The sequence below is a fragment of the Xiphophorus maculatus genome, chromosome 24 (genome assembly GCF_002775205.1).
Source record: "Xiphophorus maculatus strain JP 163 A chromosome 24, X_maculatus-5.0-male, whole genome shotgun sequence".
Lineage (NCBI taxonomy): Eukaryota > Metazoa > Chordata > Actinopteri > Cyprinodontiformes > Poeciliidae > Xiphophorus > Xiphophorus maculatus.
The window spans coordinates 5,544,545-5,563,302 of record NC_036466.1 but is presented as its reverse complement, the minus strand read 5'-3'; the positions used below and the strand labels follow the sequence as shown (position 1 = coordinate 5,563,302).

The window sequence follows — 18,758 nt, the reverse complement described above, 5'->3', positions numbered from 1 at the left end:
TGGTGCTGTTGAGTTGTATTTGCAGGGGTTAGGAACAAGAACCAAAATAACTAAAATACGCAAACACTTTAGAAACCTTGTGTCAAAGTCTTGTCATGATTCCATGATGGCCAAATTTGTTCAAAACACATCTAGTGGCTGTTCTGTTGTAAGTATTCATGTTTGTTCAGTATTGTTCTCTGACAAACCTGAGATAACATTTCAAACAACTTTTTACTCATTAGGTGACTTCCAAGAGACGTGCCAGGTTTCTATTTGTACAAAACTTTCAAAGCCACGACTGATTGTGTTCTCTCTTCTGTGCGGAGCGAAGCGTTGGAAAGCAAAGTGGCCCAGTGTTACTCGTTGTTGCTTCTGCCTCCTTGCTTTGCGCACCGTTTCCACCTGCGCCGCAAAGCCGAAGTGGCACTGCCAAAGCCGCTCAGTGCTCACGTGGTTATGTAAGGGAGAACAACAACAAGGAAGAAGAATAGCACATGCATTTCCTAATTCTCCTTTTGCACAGGAGAGAGTGTCGTGTGTGTGTGTGTGTGTGTGTTTGTGTTTCTGGGAAAGCACACGAGGAGGAGGGAGCAGAAAGAGCTCAGTGCTGTTTTAATATCCACATGCCGGCGCACGAGCATCAAACTAATGAGCACGGCGTCTATCCTCTGTGGGCAGCGCTCATTTTATTATTTACAGCAGTTAGGCCTTTGGTTTAAAAAGCTGCGTTGGTAATTTTTGGTCGGCGCTTTGTATGAGGCTGAACTGTTTCCAGGACTGTTTGGGATTCTGTTTGTGCTTCTGTATTCTGTTTTATCCTTGTTCTGTGGACGGGAAGGAGTGTCAGCGTTCACGTTGCGGGACATGACCCTGGAGAGGCTCTTTTATCTGGAGGAGTAATACTGACACACGTCTGAGGCTTTTCAACAAAGGGGGAAGTGTTTAGCTTTTTTTCCACTCATTATTTTCTTTGGTTATGATTTTTTTTTGTCTTTTTTTTATCCTATTGAATTACAGGTTGCACTTGTGCTACCAGTTTCTTCACTTTTAGCTTTTTTTGGTCAGAAAACAAATTTTTAAGATTGAACTTCAAAAAGCATTCTTCAAATGATGATTCCATCTTTTAGGAAAAACAGCTATACTAACCAACCTGACCCTGTGTGAACATACAAGTGCCCCTCTGGTTTATCCACAAACTGGGATTGTTTTTTTTTTTTTTTTTATTAAAACAGCACTTGTCTTACAACATGAAGAAGGCAAAAAAAAAGCTCTCAGAAAGCAAAACTCTGAGTTTGAGTCTGAAACTCAGAGATGAAAAACAAAAGCCCGATTCACTTTTACCAAAAACCAAGATGTGCCCATTTTTGTTTCAGGGGCCGTTGAAACAAAAATGGTACTTTAAGTTTGGCATTAAGCTAGCAAAGAGCATCATGCCCACTGTCAAACATGGTGGTGGCAGTGTGGTGATGTGGAGCTGCTTTGCTGCTTTAGGATTGATAATACTTTTTGCTCTCTAGCAGAAAATCCTGAAGGAGATTTGCAATGCTAAAGCAACTCTGTTGTTTTTCAGTTCAGACTTTTACTGGCCTTTTACAAAAGCTTCAGTTTAGGCTCTTTTTTTCTACTGTACTCGTCGTTAAACACTATGGAATATAATCCAATGTGCCTACATTAAAACAATTCTGCAAAGAAGAGACAAATAACATTCTTCCAGCGATGGAAAGGACTCATTGTCGTTTATGTCAAGCAGCTGAGATAAATGGCAAAGAATCACAACAACATCATCAATTGTTGTGAAGAAGGGCAGCGCCATTGATGTTTAGGTTCAAGATTTCAGACTCTGGTTTGGATTTTTCTGTTCACTCAGCATTTTTGAGCATGACAAAGAAAGCAAAAACTGCAGAAATCTGTTTGGACCGGAGCTGGATTTGCAAACGGGAATTTATTGTCCGGCGTTGATCCCTGGTACCAACATTTTGGGTTTAACTGGTGTCGGAAAGTGAGTTTAAATTTCACATTCATGCAGTTTAAAGTTTATCAGGACCTCAGGGCTCTGCTAACCATCTCAGTGAAACTCCATATTCCACTTGATGGGGCGTGAATTGTTTTTCCAGAGGGGCAGCTTAATACCAACATTACCACAGCTTTGTGAATACTGAGCCTGTGCTTGATTAGGTTCTGACTCTCTGCAAAACATTGAATGATCAATGACTTCATAAGTGCTGAATGGCTTCTTTTTCCTCGTAGGTCCTTTTTACAGGTTGCAATAATCATTCAGAAACGTTTGTCAGAACAGAGTTCATAGTAATTTTTATCATAATTGGACTCTTCTTCTTCTTCTCGATGATGATGCAGCATTCGCTACATTTTCTTAAGCCAAACTCCAACGTGTCAGTTTTTGAGTCACCTTCCTACCGGAATCTAGGAGGGCTTCTTTGGTTTGGACTCCTCAACAAAAAAGACCTTCAAGATTCAGGTGGAAAAATGGCTCTGATTAGCGTCGAACGCCTGGTATGCACCGAATCTGATGAGCTTACCGATGATAGATGAAGCAGAACATAAAATCCTGGAACTAACATGGATGTAAGCTTTTGATGACGGTCACTGTAACACGGTTTCATTTACCCAGAATGGCCAGAACGGTGTTATCCTTCAGAACCTCCATAGATCCTGAGCAGACGAAGTATATCGCCTGGAGAGCGTCGCCCTGGCGGATGAGAAACTCTCCTGGAGCACAAAAGGAGGTCTTGATGATGAGCGATAGGGACCGGAGACAGCCCCTGCTGGCTGACTCAAACAGCGGCAGCTGCAGCAGCTCTTTATTCAAGTGCATGGCTATGTCAGCTCTCAGCTCGTCCGGGAAGTCCTTCAGCAGCTGGGGAGAAATTCAGGAGAAAATCGTCACTACATGGGCTACGCCCAAGTCTTTACGTTGGTTTAAGAGACGTCTTCTCTTTCTGCTTCGTTCTCTGACCATTACTGTGTGGGAGGGGGGAAGTAACTGGCAAAATTGAACCTTTCACCTTCCCACATAATCACAACCGATACATGCATCTAGCAAACAGCTACGCAGCGTCTCCGCAAATTTACAGCAAATGCTTCAACTCATAAAACTGATTTTTATATCAAATTAAGATAACCTGAGTAAAACTAAATGCCTTTTTAAAAATAATTTCTACTTAAATACTACCAGACCTACACTAGCACCTGTTTGATAACAGGTAATAGGCAAAAGATCTCCTGAATCTGCAGAAATCGGTTGATTTGGATAGAAAAATCATAATTTAAATCAGTTCATCGTTGATTTATATTAAAATTAGTTTGATGATCTGCCAAATTTACATGTCACATGAAGAAAAGAAAAATAAATCTGTAAGGAGACAGATACTTTTTCAGAGCACTGAAAGTAAAATCGAATCTATGGAACGCAAGTTATTCCTTCTTCTTACTACACAGTCTGCTTACCATCATCTTAACGTTTAAAAAAAAAAGGATTATCTAGATTTGAATTCATGGAAAGGCCCAACCAAGTCTGAACTTTATGTCTGTTCATTAATCTGTTAAATTAAGAATCACTCCAGCATGATGGGAGCCAAAACACAACCCAAATCCTCCCTGTCCACTGAAAGGAGGCCTCAGATCAAATTAATCCTACTGCTACATGCAAAGTCAATCCAAATGAAAACGTTTTACGCTTTATGACACATTTCAAAGAATTGAAGTGATTGTTGGACATTTGACCTTTCAAAAACCAAACATTTACAAACAGCTTCTCCTCTTAATAGTATTTATATTTGCTGAATGCCACATAATGAGAGACATAACATGTCAGAGTCGTTTCTGAATGTCTCGACGTTTGCGTACGGTACCTCGGCATTTGGTGTCTGAAGGTGAACAGTTCCATGTCTGGCTCATGCAGTTGAGCCCTCCTACCTCGCTGACGTCGATGCCGTTGTTGACGGACCAGGTTGTCTGGAAGCACTCCATCATGCGCTGCTCCAAGGCCTTCGGTAGCCGATGCACACGGATGAAGTCCTTCAGGTCCTTGGTGCGGGTGTGGTAGAGGGAGCGACGCGAGTACATCCTCTGAATGATGGCCGTCACATTTCCGAAAACCACAGCATGCATTAAGGCTACGGAGGAGACAGCAGAAGGGATAGACGGGCTTTATACGGGCTCTTCTCTTGTTGTTTTTCGTATTTTGTTTATATTCTCCTGCCGAAACCTCCAGGAGAGGAGTATTTCAAAGATTTTATAAGGCAATTCCCTTTCTGTCATCATACTTAGCGGTATGTTCAGAAAACGGCATGCGTTTGCATTTGTGATGATAGGCTGTTTCTTGGTTTTCCTCTCAAACATCCAGTTGACATATAATCTACATAAAACACCAGCAGAAGGAGCAGAAAAACTTTGGTGGTTGATATGAAGGTTTGGTAATGCCAGTGAGCTTTGGAGCGGTTGTTGTTGTTGTTTTTTTAACCTAACTTAAAAGGAAAATCTGCCAAATGTATACATTTTTTAACAGATTAACCATCAGATTATGAAGATAATCCTCAGTACAGTTGTTGAGGTTTAGCTCACCTCCGATCAGCATGGTGCAAATCGAGAAGATCTTCTCGGAGTCGGTGTTGGCCGAGACGTTGCCGAAGCCCACGCTGGTGAGACTGCTCAGAGCGAAGTACAGCGATGTCACGTAGGAGCTCCTGACAGACGGCCCGCCGCTCAGCATCATCCCCGAGCCGTTCAACATCCTCAGTCTGGTCCTGGTGCCGTTCCACTGGCTCGGGCCCGCCGCCCCCGTCACATTCAGCGCCTCCAGCCCCGAAGCGTTCCAGTGACTGGAGTTGGCGGCTGTCACTGCACCGTGAGGGGAATCCGAAATGCCCAGCAGGGAGGTGAGAGGAGTCAGGAAGTATGGCGTTCCCAGACGTTTGGCCAGTTCATGGAGCCAGCCTGGTGGGAGAAGAGGGACCGTCCAGAAGAGGTCGCTAGCTTAATGAGAATACATAGGTGACCTTTTCTTTAAGGTTTTGCAGTGAAAACAATGTTTGGAGCGCAGCAGGAACTTTGTCATGTTTGTGAATTCAGATAGACAGTAATGGCTCTCTAACATTTCAGGAGATGTCAGGATGCATTTATTTTTGTGCGCAGATTAGATTGGTCACCTTTTCCTTTCAGTGAAGATGCAACATTTTTATTTGTTGTTTGGAAGGAAACATTGATAGAAATGAAAAAAATTAGTTAGGTAGATACATACAGTAAGTAAATAACTTCCTAATACCGAAATGGTAAAAAGTTTGCAGCGTAAGCAAGCTCAGTTGATGGAATAGAGTCACTGACTTTGCTGCAATCCCTTCTTTTGGTGTGGAAACAAATAAGAGCTTTACGGCCTTTTCTATACCAAAACTCAAAGATTTCTTCCTCAAGACTTAACAGTTACTTGCCAACTACTTTCTTGGAACTTTCTGGCTCTTAACCCAGAACTTAGCAGATACTTTCAGAAAGCCCTTAGGTACCTTCCAAGACTTACCATGCAAGTTCCTGAAACTATTATTTTCAGTGAAGTTCTGAAAAGGAACATTTAAGAGCCAGGAAAGGATTTGGTGTCATCCAAGAAAGTTTGGGGAAAGTACAAGGTAAGATCCAGAATGCATCTGTTTGAGTAAAGCTGCTGGAAAGTTCCGATAAAGTCAGCAAGTCCAATTAAAGTTTCAGTAAAGTTCCTGGTAAGCTGCAAATTATCTGGAACGTTACAGGAAAGTAACTAGTAAGTTCTATTAAAGTGTTTGCTAAGATTTGGTAAGTATCTGGTATGTTTCAGGAAGTACTTGGTAAGTTTTGGGAGAATTACTTTGGAGGTTTTAGGAAAATAAGCAGTAAATTCTAGTTTTTGATTGTAGTACTGGCACCTCATGGTCCAGACTGAGATACGAATTTGCTTACCTACATTATTTCTTTCAACCAAAACAATATCCTTTTCAGTGTAATGATTTATAGTGTGTAAATATATTTTCCACATTTCCTCAAGCGATGGAGATTATTATTATTATTATTATTATTATTATTATTATTATTATTATTATTATTATTATTATTATTATTTTGTCTTGCCTTTAAATTAAGAGCTTATCTTGTCTTTAGATGGTTATAGTGCAGTGTGCTATGTTTTTAAAAAGATTTGCTCACTTTCATCATAATATGAAAGCAGCTGAGGGTTACAGATGAAGGATTCTGAATTTGTGATTGTATTTTGTGACATTTTAAAAGCCATGCATCCACATACTCATTAACCCTGAGTGTAGGAGCACTGCTCTGCCCATCGGAAGCAGTTTTATCTTGCTCAATTACACACCCTCTGATTAATGGCTGACCCTCTTCACCATCTGCGCTGCAGCCCACCCCCAGTTTATGGTCATATTTGCATCCAAGGAGAGACCTTTCCATTTGTTTATGACCAGTCGCAACCTTTTTTTTTATCACAGTTTTCTGATTTAAATCCCCAGAGCAGTACAGCCACTAGCTTCACTTACGCCTTTATCGTGTTGTTGTTTAGCACTGGTGAGCGCAGTGGGAGGGGGAACGGATCTCCAGAATTAGAAGTGTTTTCTCAGGAAGAGAACAGGCAAACACCTAGTGCCTGGATGCTCTGCCGGAAAGTAATTCACATGCTACAAACTATGAAGGACCATCTTACGTCTGGTGATACATGAGCTTTCTGGGAAGGTTCAGCAATTGAGTTTCTAAATGCCAGAGACAGCCACTGAAATATGTACGTCAGTACTTTTGACTTTTCACTGAGCCTCAAGGAAAAAACCTCAGACTTTGAACAACAGAAGAAGAAGACAAGAGTTCAGCTAAGATGATGGTTGATCATCAGGATGAATGATGAGGGGCTTACTATGTTAGATGTACTATGATGGAAAGACATCCATCCATCCATCCATCCATCCAAGCAGACTGATAGACCAACCTATGTCCCAGGAGGCGGGGTTATTGGTCTCAATCTCGCTGCGCCCGATGAAGTACCAGACACAGGCCATCCAGTGTGCCAGGAGGGCGAATGTGGACATGAGCAGCGTGAGGACCACGGCGCTGTACTGGGAGTAACGATCCAGCTTCTGCAGGAGGCGAAGAAGCCGAAGGAGACGCACCGTCTTCAGCAGGTGGACCCCAAAGTTCTGGGAAAAGGTTGAAGTCCAATAAAATGAAACAAGTAAGAAGAATTGGATATTAGGAAGTGATTAGTTATTCTGACATGGAGTACACTGTTTTGAGTGACTTTAATCAGCCTGCAGTCAGAAAACTTTAGTAATTTGAATCACTCCTGTTTTTAATGACACTTAAGCATTCAGAAATGCCGTACAGACGTACAATAGATTAAATAAGCATCTGATCAGAGATTAGTGATGGATAAATATGTTTATACTGAAACTGGGACCCTGTTGCGGTTATCATAGATCGGATTTTCCTGCAGCATCATGTTTTTTTTTTGAGTAGCAACAGGTGGTCAGAAAACTAAATCTGCCTGCGCTGCAGCTGAGGCTGAGCGGTGGATCTCTGCAGCTATTCCAGAGCTACCATGGGCCTCTTGGCTGCTTTTTTGATTTTCATTGGCGAAATGCACTACGTTGTGTCGGTTTATCGCATAAATCCTAGATAAAATACAGTCAAGTTCCATTGCTGTGACTCAACACAATGTGGAAGAGTTGCAGGGTTATAAATTTATTGTATATTCTCTGATGTGTAATAATTTCATTGCCATTTATTTTGTAGAGATCTAAAAGATCTAGTGATGCTCCCCACAGTTCAGTTGGCATTTTCAACAGCTTGCATCCGCTTGGCATCATTTATTTAATCTGGTTCCTTTAAACTGTAATTTATCCTCAGCCTCCTCATTTATCAGCCTAATCGCCAGCTAACTAATGAGGAGTTACACAATGAAGCTTGAAGTCTTTGGTTTTTTTCTGCCTTGAAGGAACAGTAAAACACATTTTGAAAGGGCTGGAATTCAGGGAAATATTGTTGTCCACATTCTAATTGCGCGCACTTGATATAATTTTGTTGCCATGGTGTTAGCCGAACGTTTGAAGCCTTATTTAAAGTCTACTTAAGTCAATGCCTGTAGAGAGACTAACAGCAGGGGGAGGCTACCAGGTAAACTCGAATGACGTCTGCGCACTTAAACGCGGGGAAGTGAAGGAGTGACCTTTTGTGTTTCCTACAAGAGAGGTCTGTCGGCTTACGGACGTCTTTGAATGCGTCAGACTCACCACACTGATGTTGAAGGCGTACAGAAGGTCAAAGGGCAACGCTGCAATCAGATCCACAAACAGCCAGGAGGTGACGTAATGAATGCAAATGGAGCGGGCGTCGTACACGACCTGCCCCGATGTGCTAACGTAGGTCGTTCTGAAATTTAGGACAATATCTGCAACGTAAACACAGTGTATGAACAGAGAGGCAGCGACAATTACTTACTTCTGCGGCACAAAATATTGGGACGTACGCTTATTTTTAAAACTTATTATTTTACCATATGGGGAATGTTCAGCAAAAACTAGTAGCTTAGCTTAATAAAACGAGGAGGATTGCAAAAAAAATAAAAAATTCTAAAATTTCCAAACCAAAACCGATCAAATCTAACACCACCAGAAGTAAAAAAGAGCTGCCAGATAACCTAAATTTAAATTTACACAAACTTCCTGCAGCGGCTTTAGAAAAGAAGCCATTTAAACTCAAATATAGCCAACAGGCGCTTTACAGACACCATTTATACAACTTCCTGTGGCAAACAGTAAAATGGTGCCAGTGTATGTAGTGTGGTAAGGCTGTGAACAGTTAAATCAGCAGCACATTATAGATGTACGGTGCTGTAATTACACTCTCACGCACTTCTTCTGTCTTTGAAATTTTGCGTCTTAGATGAACAAAGCTTTTATGTCATACAAAAATAACTGAACTAATTCAGCTTTCATTTTTTATTTATTTATTTTTTGTTATTTTAGTCCCAAGAAACTCAAAAAACATGGAAGATTTCATTGCTTTATGTGTAAGACAAGTTATCAGTGAGTACTGAGTATTTCTCCTTCCCAAACAGAAGTTATCTCTTCATACACCTGGTCAGGTACCACAAATTTCACTCTCAGGTTGACCCAGATTGCAAATATGAAAAAATAAAACTCAGGGCAAACTGTGTTCACCCAGACCTGGAGTTTGTTACGGATGGGATGTGAGCTTGACCTGGTTCGTGAAATCGTTCAGGGAAATAAATCACTCAGACAGTTAACGGCAAATTGTGACAGAGGGAGCTGTTTCAAGGGCTGAGAGTAACGGATAACATATGCTGCAGTAACTGTACAGCACTTCAACGAATCCGATTACATGGCACACCTCAGTTTTGCCATGTTGGGAAGGAAATAATAAGATGTAGGTGGAGTACGATCCATCATAAAAAGATAACCAAGGATGAAAGATCAGTAATGCTTCTGCCAAAGTAAAACAATTGAATAAATAAATGCATATGAGACATAGAAATCTTACCGATGATGAAAAGTATCTCCACCAAGATGTCGCTGACACTCGGAGGGTTTCTGGCCGCCGAGGCGCCGTCTTCCCGTATCTCTACAGCGGTGAAGCAAACGTTGTAGGGAACAGTGACGGCTACGTAGAAGGTGGCCAGAAGGATGAGCCAGTCCCAGCCGGCCTTGAACGCACCGTAGTGAAGGAGGATGAAGCGGGACTTTTGGACGTCGGCCACCTTATACTCTGGGATTGGGTTGGCATTGGCTCCGAGAACACTCTTCAAACAGAGAAGCACGTGTAACCAAAAACACACCCTAGAGACCATAAAAAGTTGGAAGGCTCAAAACAAATACTTGTTCTAACGGGTCACCGCTTCAATTTCTACCACCCATCCACCTGGATTACAACAGCGCTTGGTAAAAGATGTTCAAACACAGTATGTCTCACATTGTTGATTTTCAGTTTGCTCTTGGTTTTGTCCTGTTTCTGGAGATGACCAGAGAGATGGTAGAGGACGGCACGACTGCGCCGGCGCTCCATGTTGCACCCCGGGGGCCGATTGACCTGATGGACCTCCAATCCCTTTTCCTCATCTGAAAAAAATCCACAAAAAAGTCCAACAAGCCAAGTTATTCATTGTTCAGTATTCACGTAAAACCACAGAACAATTTGCAAATACTGAACCAGGAATTGTACATGATACATTATTAAATCTTATTAAGTCTTGTCTCCCTTGACTTCCATATAAATACTTTAAAAAATGAATATATAAAAAATATTACGGTTTTAAATAGCACCCCCAAAGCTTTCATTGGTCTCAGTTTCTGCATTTGCAGGCCTTAGCTTGTCTTTCAGTGTTGCATTTATCAGTTGCTTCTTCTGACTGCATTACAAAGGCAGGAAGCAGCTCTGTGGAAACGCAAAGCTATCTTCTTACAACCCTCTGCTGCTGTTGCAGGGATTAATTACTATGGTTGTCAAAGAGCCGAGCAGCATCTTGCAGGAATGCGCAACTGTTGACTGCGGAGGGAAGGACTGGGGAATCCGGAGCGTTGATAAAAGTTTTCCTGGCCTTTCCTCACAGGGAAAGGCCAGATTTTCTCGCAAACAAGCCGTATCAAATCAATCGCATCCTCAGAACAATCCCATTCCTTCCGGAAGTATATATTTGCAAAGATTTTGGGTGAGGGAGAAAAGCTTACAGAAAGAAATGTTACATTTTCAGAAGTTTGTATTTGAAGGTAAGTATTTGATGGTGGTGCACGTTCATAATTTAGGTCTCTTTTGACCATCTTCATTCAGTTCTAATCCCCAGAAAAAAAAGATGCCAACTGAACTTTTCCTACAATTCCTGTGTTTGCAAATGAAATACCACAGAATATTTTTTTTTATTGCACAGTGTCCACATTTTAATGTATTTAGCATATTGGCCTGGTGCAAAGTGGTGCACAAATTTCACCACTTTGGCATGTTTATTCACCAAAATGGGAGGAAGTCCTGAGCAGAAAGGAGGATTCATGACCAAAGAACCCAATATATTTCTGAAAAAAATTTGTTTCACCTCTTACCAAACTCCCTTCTTAATAAAAGCTCAGCTGCAGTCCCTCCACTGAATCATTTCATGTGAATTACAGTGGAATTGGATTTTTTTTTTCTTTTTCTCATTTTCTCGCTCACCGGTGTCAGAATCATTGCTCTGGTCCAGGTCCTTATTTTCTGTGATGTCCTTGTGCGAGACCAGGAAGAGAACCACCTCGCTCTTCTCATTCTTGATGGGAACTATGTCCAGCAGACACCAGAACTTGGAGCCTTTTGTTGAAGAAGTGCAAACATGAACATCATTTTTGCAGTGATATATACTGTATATATACAAATATACAGTACATAATAGTGTGAGTGTGACAGCGCCTTCCCCTTACCGCTCTTCTTGTACAGAACAATCTCAGTCTTGAACTCCCGCCGTTCGTCCAGAGCCTTTTGCATCTGTGAGGTGATTCGGTCGCTGGTTTCGCCGCCGTACAGGAAGTGGCACATGCAGCTCTTCTGCATCAGCTCGCCGCGGGCGAAGCCGGTCAGCTCGCAGAAGCCATCGGAGCAGTAGACGATGGGGAAGACGGACTGGACTTGAGCGTTTCCCAGAACAAAGTTACTGTCTGGGTAGACGGAAGAAAACGAAAAACCACACAGGGAAGGAAAAGACAGTTAGTGGTACCACAGGGTTAATTTTTTTGTTATTGTTGCTTTTGTCTTTTCACACTTAGTTGCTTTAAATCACTCAAATTTCTTTTGTCAGACAATGGTAAGCTAGGTAAAACCAATTTTTTTTTTGGACAGATGAGTCACAAACCTACTGATACAATCAAAACCAAACTGACAACATAAAGTCGACTGACAGAACAAATTCAAGAAGAGATGACAAAAAAAATATTATTAACAGGTCTGCAGGTCGTCTGTCATCTGTTCTTGAACTTGTTCTGTCTCAGCTAAGGTCAGAGTTCAACAATAAGGAAGATAGACTATGTGGAAGTGGCATCCTAAGGAGAGCTCCAATGTTCATTTACCAAAAGATTTCAATGATCTTCAAGGCTTTTGGGAGAATTATTTTTCTGTATTGATGAGACAACAATTGATGTGCAGTGAAACCGTGTAAATGTGATGAAGAGCAAAAACAATAGCATCATGTAATACTGTGTTTACATGACAGCGCTGAAATGCGTAATTTTCAGAAGAAACATCTGGATTTTCCTTCCCGCTGTTCATAAACAAAGCCCGCCGGATGAATGTGGGGCAATTGTGAAGCGCCTCTTTAAAGATGAATTGCGCTACTCGCCCCGTCATTTTCACGCTTTTCATGATTTATGAAGTCGAGAGGTCTTGACCTACAATTTCCCCAGGATTTCATGCTAATTCACAGAAGGCAACATTTATGCAAAAACGTCTTCTATTGCATTTGGGTCTAAGCTCTGGAAAGCAATTCATCCCACTTTGAAGGCGAGTCTTTGATGAGAATTTAGCAAGCCTCCTGATTTTCAATGAACTCCACATTACTACCATACTCTCTTGTTTCTCTTCTTATCCATTTTAGTTCACGTCACCTCTGCTCTACCACCTCTATTCCTTCTACAAGGCTTTATTTTAGAGAAGTGTTGCTGCAAAAATCCGAAAATATATTGCTCTGGGCTACAAAGATAACCTGTAGCTATGGGGCAAAGGCGGTTATTAAAAGTAATCTGTGCATGTCATCAGCCTGCAGCCATCATAGCATTACCAGTGTTCTCAAGGTCGGAATTTGGAAATTGTTCTTTGAAGAAAATACTTTTTTGTGCTCCATCGTATTATTTAATCTTTATAACTTAAATTTAACATTTTGCAATTCAGTTTTCATCCACACATTTATTCCCACACTAGCAGAGAGATTTTCTCACCGAGATCCTTCATTCAGATTTTATTTATGGATATTTTCATACAGACGAAGGGCTTTCCTGAGGCTAAAAATAGACATTTAATTCTAAAATACACAACAAAATGAACAAAGTCCACACACAGATAAACAAATATTGGTCATTGATTTCTGCCGAGTCTGAAAATACAGTACCACTCAGAAGTCCATAAATTCTTCTAGAAATATGGACAGTTTTGACATAATTTCTACATTTTGAACTCAATCACTTTCAGCAGACTTTTTTTAGTTTGGAAAAGAGTCAGAGCAAAAACAACAATATTTTTAAAGCTTTCCGCTGGCACTGATTGCGAATCAAAACGATTTTGTGCTTTTGAACAACTATAAAGTTATCAGGCAGCGATAAAAGCCGCAGTTTTGACGAGCGACTTGACAGCCTGAGGTATTGGAACAATCTGGACTGAGGACATAATGAAATGTAAAGAAGTGAAGCCGACGAATCATTCGTTTTCAACGGAGATAATTAAAGTCCCAACGTAAATGAATCCGGAGGACGGGAGCGCTCGCTTTGAAGAATGCGAGCAATAAAAAGTCAGGCGGAACAGGCAGGAGCATAAATGATGGGAGCGAGAAGACGAGCGGACAGAGCAGAGATCAGCAGAGACGATGAACAGCGGATAATGGTGTTTTATGATTTGTATATGAACAAAGAACGTTAATCCAAACATGAGTCTGACAAACAGCCTCTCAGTGCTGAAGGAAGCACATGTGCAAGGGGGACGTTTTGTGGCTTGTATATGAGAATTGCTCATTACAACATAGTTGACTTGTAAGTGATACGCTTCTAAAGATTTTATCTGTGATTTTTTTAGTTATGAAAAAGCAAATAATGTGTAATCCTAGAGTTTAAAGTAAATGGTATTATTTCTACAGGAGCTGATCATGGGTTGTATGGTAAACGGTTTTCTTTTGAACAAAAACAGAGGCTGAATGCAGTGCAGTGCACACAAACATGTCAGATTTGACCTTTCACCTACTTTAACAACTTTTTTTTAACCATTATAATAATTCTTTACCTTCAGTTTTTATTTGGTCTGGGTTCATCTGTGACAATGAGTTATCCACCTTGTGTCCTGGGTGTTGTTAACACAAGTATTGCAACAAGTGTGGCCCCTGCTGAGGGTTTACAGCAGGGGCCACACTGCTGTAATGCAGGCGTTGATTTACAAAAAAAAAAAAATACAGGTCTTGATCCATCCATTTGTTGAATTTCCAAACCTCTCTTACCTTAAAAAACATTAAATACTGGATCTTAGATTTGTCAAATATTTTATAAAATTTGTCCAGGCAGGATTTTGAAAGCATCATCCACGCCTTTATTACCTCACACCTTGATTATTGTATTCTGTATTTCATGTCTTCTTTTAGATCCTTTTTGAAATCTCATCATTTTTTCCCTACAGTTCCACACAGCATGACTTGCTTGCACCTAACACTGTTTCATGTCTGTTTTTGACTTCATCTGCTATTTTTACGTTCTCTCGTTATTTACCTCTCTTTGATCAAACATTTGTTGTTTTTAAACGTGCTTGGCGAATAAGTCGGATCGGATCTTTAGCCTCGAGGAAAAACGGATCTGAAGCAGATGAAACGGTGACTGCTAGCATCCTCTCCTCAAAACCCCACTTAAAAACGACCTGACTTGTCCCTGTTAGATTCACCCGGTTAAACTTTCATTTTAATAATTTTCTGTGTGCGCTATTAATCTCTTTCCCAGCTCCTACCTACTGCTCAGGTCTTGCAAATATAATACAGGTCTCCAAGCAGTAGATCTTGGCACAGAACGCAAAGTGCAGTGAGTCAGACGGATTTATGCCGACAACAGCGACGGCGTTGTCGTCTCCTTGAGCGTGTCATTTCCACCAGGTGTCCTAAATAGACGGGGAAAGGCTGTAATATTGTCTGATTGTTCAAGAGGCTGTGTGTTGAAGCAGGGGGCGGAGGCTCACTGTGACTCTGAGCCATAAGTATGACGCCGCCAGAGACTTTAAAGAGTGTGAGAAAGTATAATAGGATTGGATGAATCACTTTGCAGAGAAAAAAAAAACAAGTCTTGTGCTCTTGGGATGATTAACTGGCAGAAAAGATGAACATTGTATTGTTTAGGGAAAGTAACCCAGTCGTTGCTTGAATTGTGGCTTAATGATTGTTTTTTTTTAATTCTTGAGAATATGTCAACCAAATTATTACTGTTTCATGTCATAGTTCAGCCAGGCAAAAAAAGAGCATTTTAAGAGATTATTCAGATTTTTTTTTTTTTTACAGTGAGCTTCTCTTGAGAGATTATGGGTAGTAAATGTCTTACCTGTAGCAGATAACTCCAAGATATCCACGTTAAAGATGTTAAAGTCTTAAAATTAGCTTCTGTTGTTTTCTCTAAAGAGCAATATTTTTCCAGGTTCAAATGTTGATATTTGACCTGTGATTTTATTAAAAAGAAGAATAAAATTCTGTCATCATAGGGGTATTAAAATAAATGAGGCTAAATGCAAATAAAAGCCACACTTTTCAGATTTTTACATGAAAACCATTCTAAAACAATGAATCTTTTCTTTCACATTTCACAAATGCACACTCCTATGTGTTGATCTGCCATGTGAAATCCTACAAATATAAATTACATTTTTATTTTAACTCCTGCTGAAATAAATGCAAGAACACACACTAGTACTAACTCAGATCTTTGCATTTAAATATTTTAAATTGTTTTCCACTCATTGATCCATTTGTTTTGTTTTGGGTTTTTTTGTAAGAAAAAATCTGGTCACACTGTTGGTGCTCCATTACTTCCCTCCTGGCTTTTGGTTCTGATCATTTCTTCTTTCATTCAGCGCCTGCTCTCTCCCCAGACGCCAGGCAGGCCCGTCCCATCCCCACTGCAATCCGGGCGTAATAACAACGAGATGAACTCCAAACCCCCGTCACGCTCAGCCGCTGAGCTCCGGGAACCCCGATAAACCCTGGTGCTTACACTGTGGCTGTGGCAGCCAGGCTCGCGGCCGACCCAATACACCACCGCAATCGATGCAAAGAACTGAACAGTTTGAGTTTGGAGGTGGGAACATCGCGATTCAGCATATGATGCCACACGTAATCAAAAAAAATGAGAAAAAAAATCTATCCAGTTCAGTAAGCGAAACTCAAATATGATCCATTACGCACAGTTTCTTTAGATGATAATTTGAATAACATAAATTCACTTTCTCAATATGTTCTAGTTACATAACACCAATAAAAATATAGAAATGTTCAGGCCACCCGCGAGAAGGTCTGTGCTAAAATAAGCTGGCTGTTCACAAGCATATGAATGGAAGATCAAGTGGAAGGAAAACGTGTGGAAGAAACAGTTGCAAAAATTTATGATTTGTGGGAGACCTACAAGGAATGGACCGACAGCTAAGCATGCCGGTGGCAGTGTGATGGTTTGTGACGTTCAGTTGAAGCCCAGTGGGTTATGTAACAGAACAATGATGTGCAGGTTCACCTCTAAACAGCCTGAAACACTCCCAAGTGAGACGTGATTTACAAGGATTCTATAAAGTAGAGTGGGCCAAAATTCCTCCACAGTGATTATCACAATAGCTTGAGAGCAACTGTTTCACTTCCTTTATTAGATTTTTAAAATAAGATTCCTTTTCGATGATGAAGTTTCCCTAGCTTTCCAAAGCAATTGCAAAACAATCCTCTTGATTCTACCAACGCTAACAGGAAATATGTTGTGTTAGCATTCATCCTCACCGCTCTGTCTCTAATGTGCAACCTACATAGCGACGTAAAACTGTGCGTTCGCCTTGTTGGGTTGCCCTGGGTTGCATCATGCACATTGGAAGAGATTTCAATCGTGATTTTTTTTTTTTTTTTGCTGTTATCTCAAACATGCACAGCGTACGGAAATCTTTGCACATCAGCTACTACGCCGTGTTTAAAAGAGATAGCAGCGGTCGCTCAGCATGGCATAGTTTGGAACTGATACTGCGGTTCAGCTGCACTGGGTACGTTAGAGTCTGAATTAGAGATCCTAAATACCAAACATGAGTGCTGATTTCCTTGTTAACAGATCAGGTTGTTAGTTATTTGATCCATGGTGCACCTGTTCCTAACCAACGCTCCAGGAGAATAAGATTAATTTCCCTTCGGGATCAATAAAGTACTTTTAAATTTAATTTGATATTCAGCTTGATGTAAAGACCATCTTGGTGGTCACTTGATTATACTTTTCCATGACATTAAACAAAGGAATAAAGTTGGATCATAGTTTAACCAGTATTTCAAGAAATTGCAAGTTGTTCGCATAAAATCCAGTTGGTGTTCCCTGGCTAGACTTTTTTTTGTGTGTGTTATCCCAAATCTGTTGTGTCCCATTTTTCAGATGATGGTAAAATAGTTGAAGCATCTTCAAAATCCTAATAATTTTAATCTTTTGAAATAACATATTTTCACCATTTTGGTGAATTACAATCAGACGCAGCTTGTGTCAGAGAGCTTTTAAATTTCTCCATAGGTTGCTGGTGTGTTAGGTCTCCAAACCACTCCCCGCTGTTATTTCTCAGGACTTCCTCCTCCTTACTGGATACATTTTAGTTTCTACAAAACAAAAAATTATCTTGGAGATTTTCCTCTCACTACTTTAGCCTTGGCTGTCATTTTAGTTTTGCTTTGATCCCCAAGTTCAGCATTTCCAAAGGTATCATCCCCACGCTTCCGCAAATTAAGCTGCTTTCTTGACTTCTTTGTGCCTTTTCTTTTCTTTTTTTAAAATACTTTTTCAAAACATATCTCAACACAACTACAAAGGAAAATGACGATATAGTCTTTTGAAGTATTGCTATCTGCGCTCATCGTCCAGGTTTCTAACTTTTTCAACCCTCATTCGTATCACACGGTACAGATTTGATCTGTTTTTGTGTTTTTTTTATCCAAACGCAAAGTCAAACTGACACTTTGAATGACATCGTTTGCATTTTTATCCCGCCTGCATTTGCATCTAAAATATGTAAATCTACATGTTCTCTGGATGCAGATCAAACAAACTTTAGGGATGGTGAAAGTCACAGCGACAAACTCGTATTGTCAAAGTTGGACTTCACCACTTCAGGACTTCATCTCTTAGGTAACCAGCACACCAACCTCTCAATGCAGAGTGAAGCCTTTTTCTGATTAAACACTTCAAAATGAGAGAGCTGAGAAGCACATTATGGAGGAATCCAAATGAATCAGAGGAGGCAAGAGCCAAATTATCAGCAGTCTTCTCTTCGGGCTCTTGGGAGTAAAAAATAAGCCTCACTTATCTACCTGCAGAAAACACCTGCAGTCTGTCCAGAGGGACGATTTCATCCCTCGGGGTGATGCGGGGGTTAGCCCGGATAACGGCTTCAGTCGGTTTTTGCTTGCAGCTGACTGCAGATGTGCGGCTCAAGCCACATCTATGTCACCAGGAATTGAGGAGGAAAGAAGACGGATTGTGATGATCCAGATATGAATTTGATTGAATGAACTGAACTGAATTAGGAAGACTTGTTGGTTTAAATTCCCAAACTGGACTGTAGAACTCTTTTTGAGAGTTTTTTAAAGATATTTTGACACAATTTACTAAATAAAGCTTTTAAAATTGCTCAGGTTGCAAAATGTATGAAACCATTAATATATCTAACAATGAGCACAGAAGACGTATGTTGTAAATTAATAATTGACAAAACTATTTAACTATGCTCAATGCTGAATAAGCGGGTAGTGATTATTGATTAGCTTCTAAGACAGATAGAAAACAGAATTCTCCCAGATATCCCCGATTATC

General features: G+C 40.5%; 1 protein-coding gene across 1 annotated transcript in view; it reads right to left on the bottom strand.

The window, feature by feature from the left end:
* LOC102235931 (potassium voltage-gated channel subfamily H member 8-like) overlaps nucleotides 1-18,758 on the bottom strand; it is a 32,472-nt gene that overhangs the window by 11,073 nt on the left and 2,641 nt on the right. Inside the window, exons 2-10 of the mRNA XM_014473437.2 lie at nucleotides 11,424-11,657; nucleotides 11,182-11,313; nucleotides 9,952-10,097; nucleotides 9,523-9,781; nucleotides 8,253-8,410; nucleotides 6,953-7,160; nucleotides 4,564-4,935; nucleotides 3,916-4,115; nucleotides 2,608-2,857 (exon numbers count right to left, since the gene is read on the bottom strand). Of these exons, the coding sequence (XP_014328923.1) occupies nucleotides 2,608-2,857; nucleotides 3,916-4,115; nucleotides 4,564-4,935; nucleotides 6,953-7,160; nucleotides 8,253-8,410; nucleotides 9,523-9,781; nucleotides 9,952-10,097; nucleotides 11,182-11,313; nucleotides 11,424-11,657 (1,959 nt within the window). The remainder of the gene's footprint in view (nucleotides 1-2,607; nucleotides 2,858-3,915; nucleotides 4,116-4,563; nucleotides 4,936-6,952; nucleotides 7,161-8,252; nucleotides 8,411-9,522; nucleotides 9,782-9,951; nucleotides 10,098-11,181; nucleotides 11,314-11,423; nucleotides 11,658-18,758) is intronic.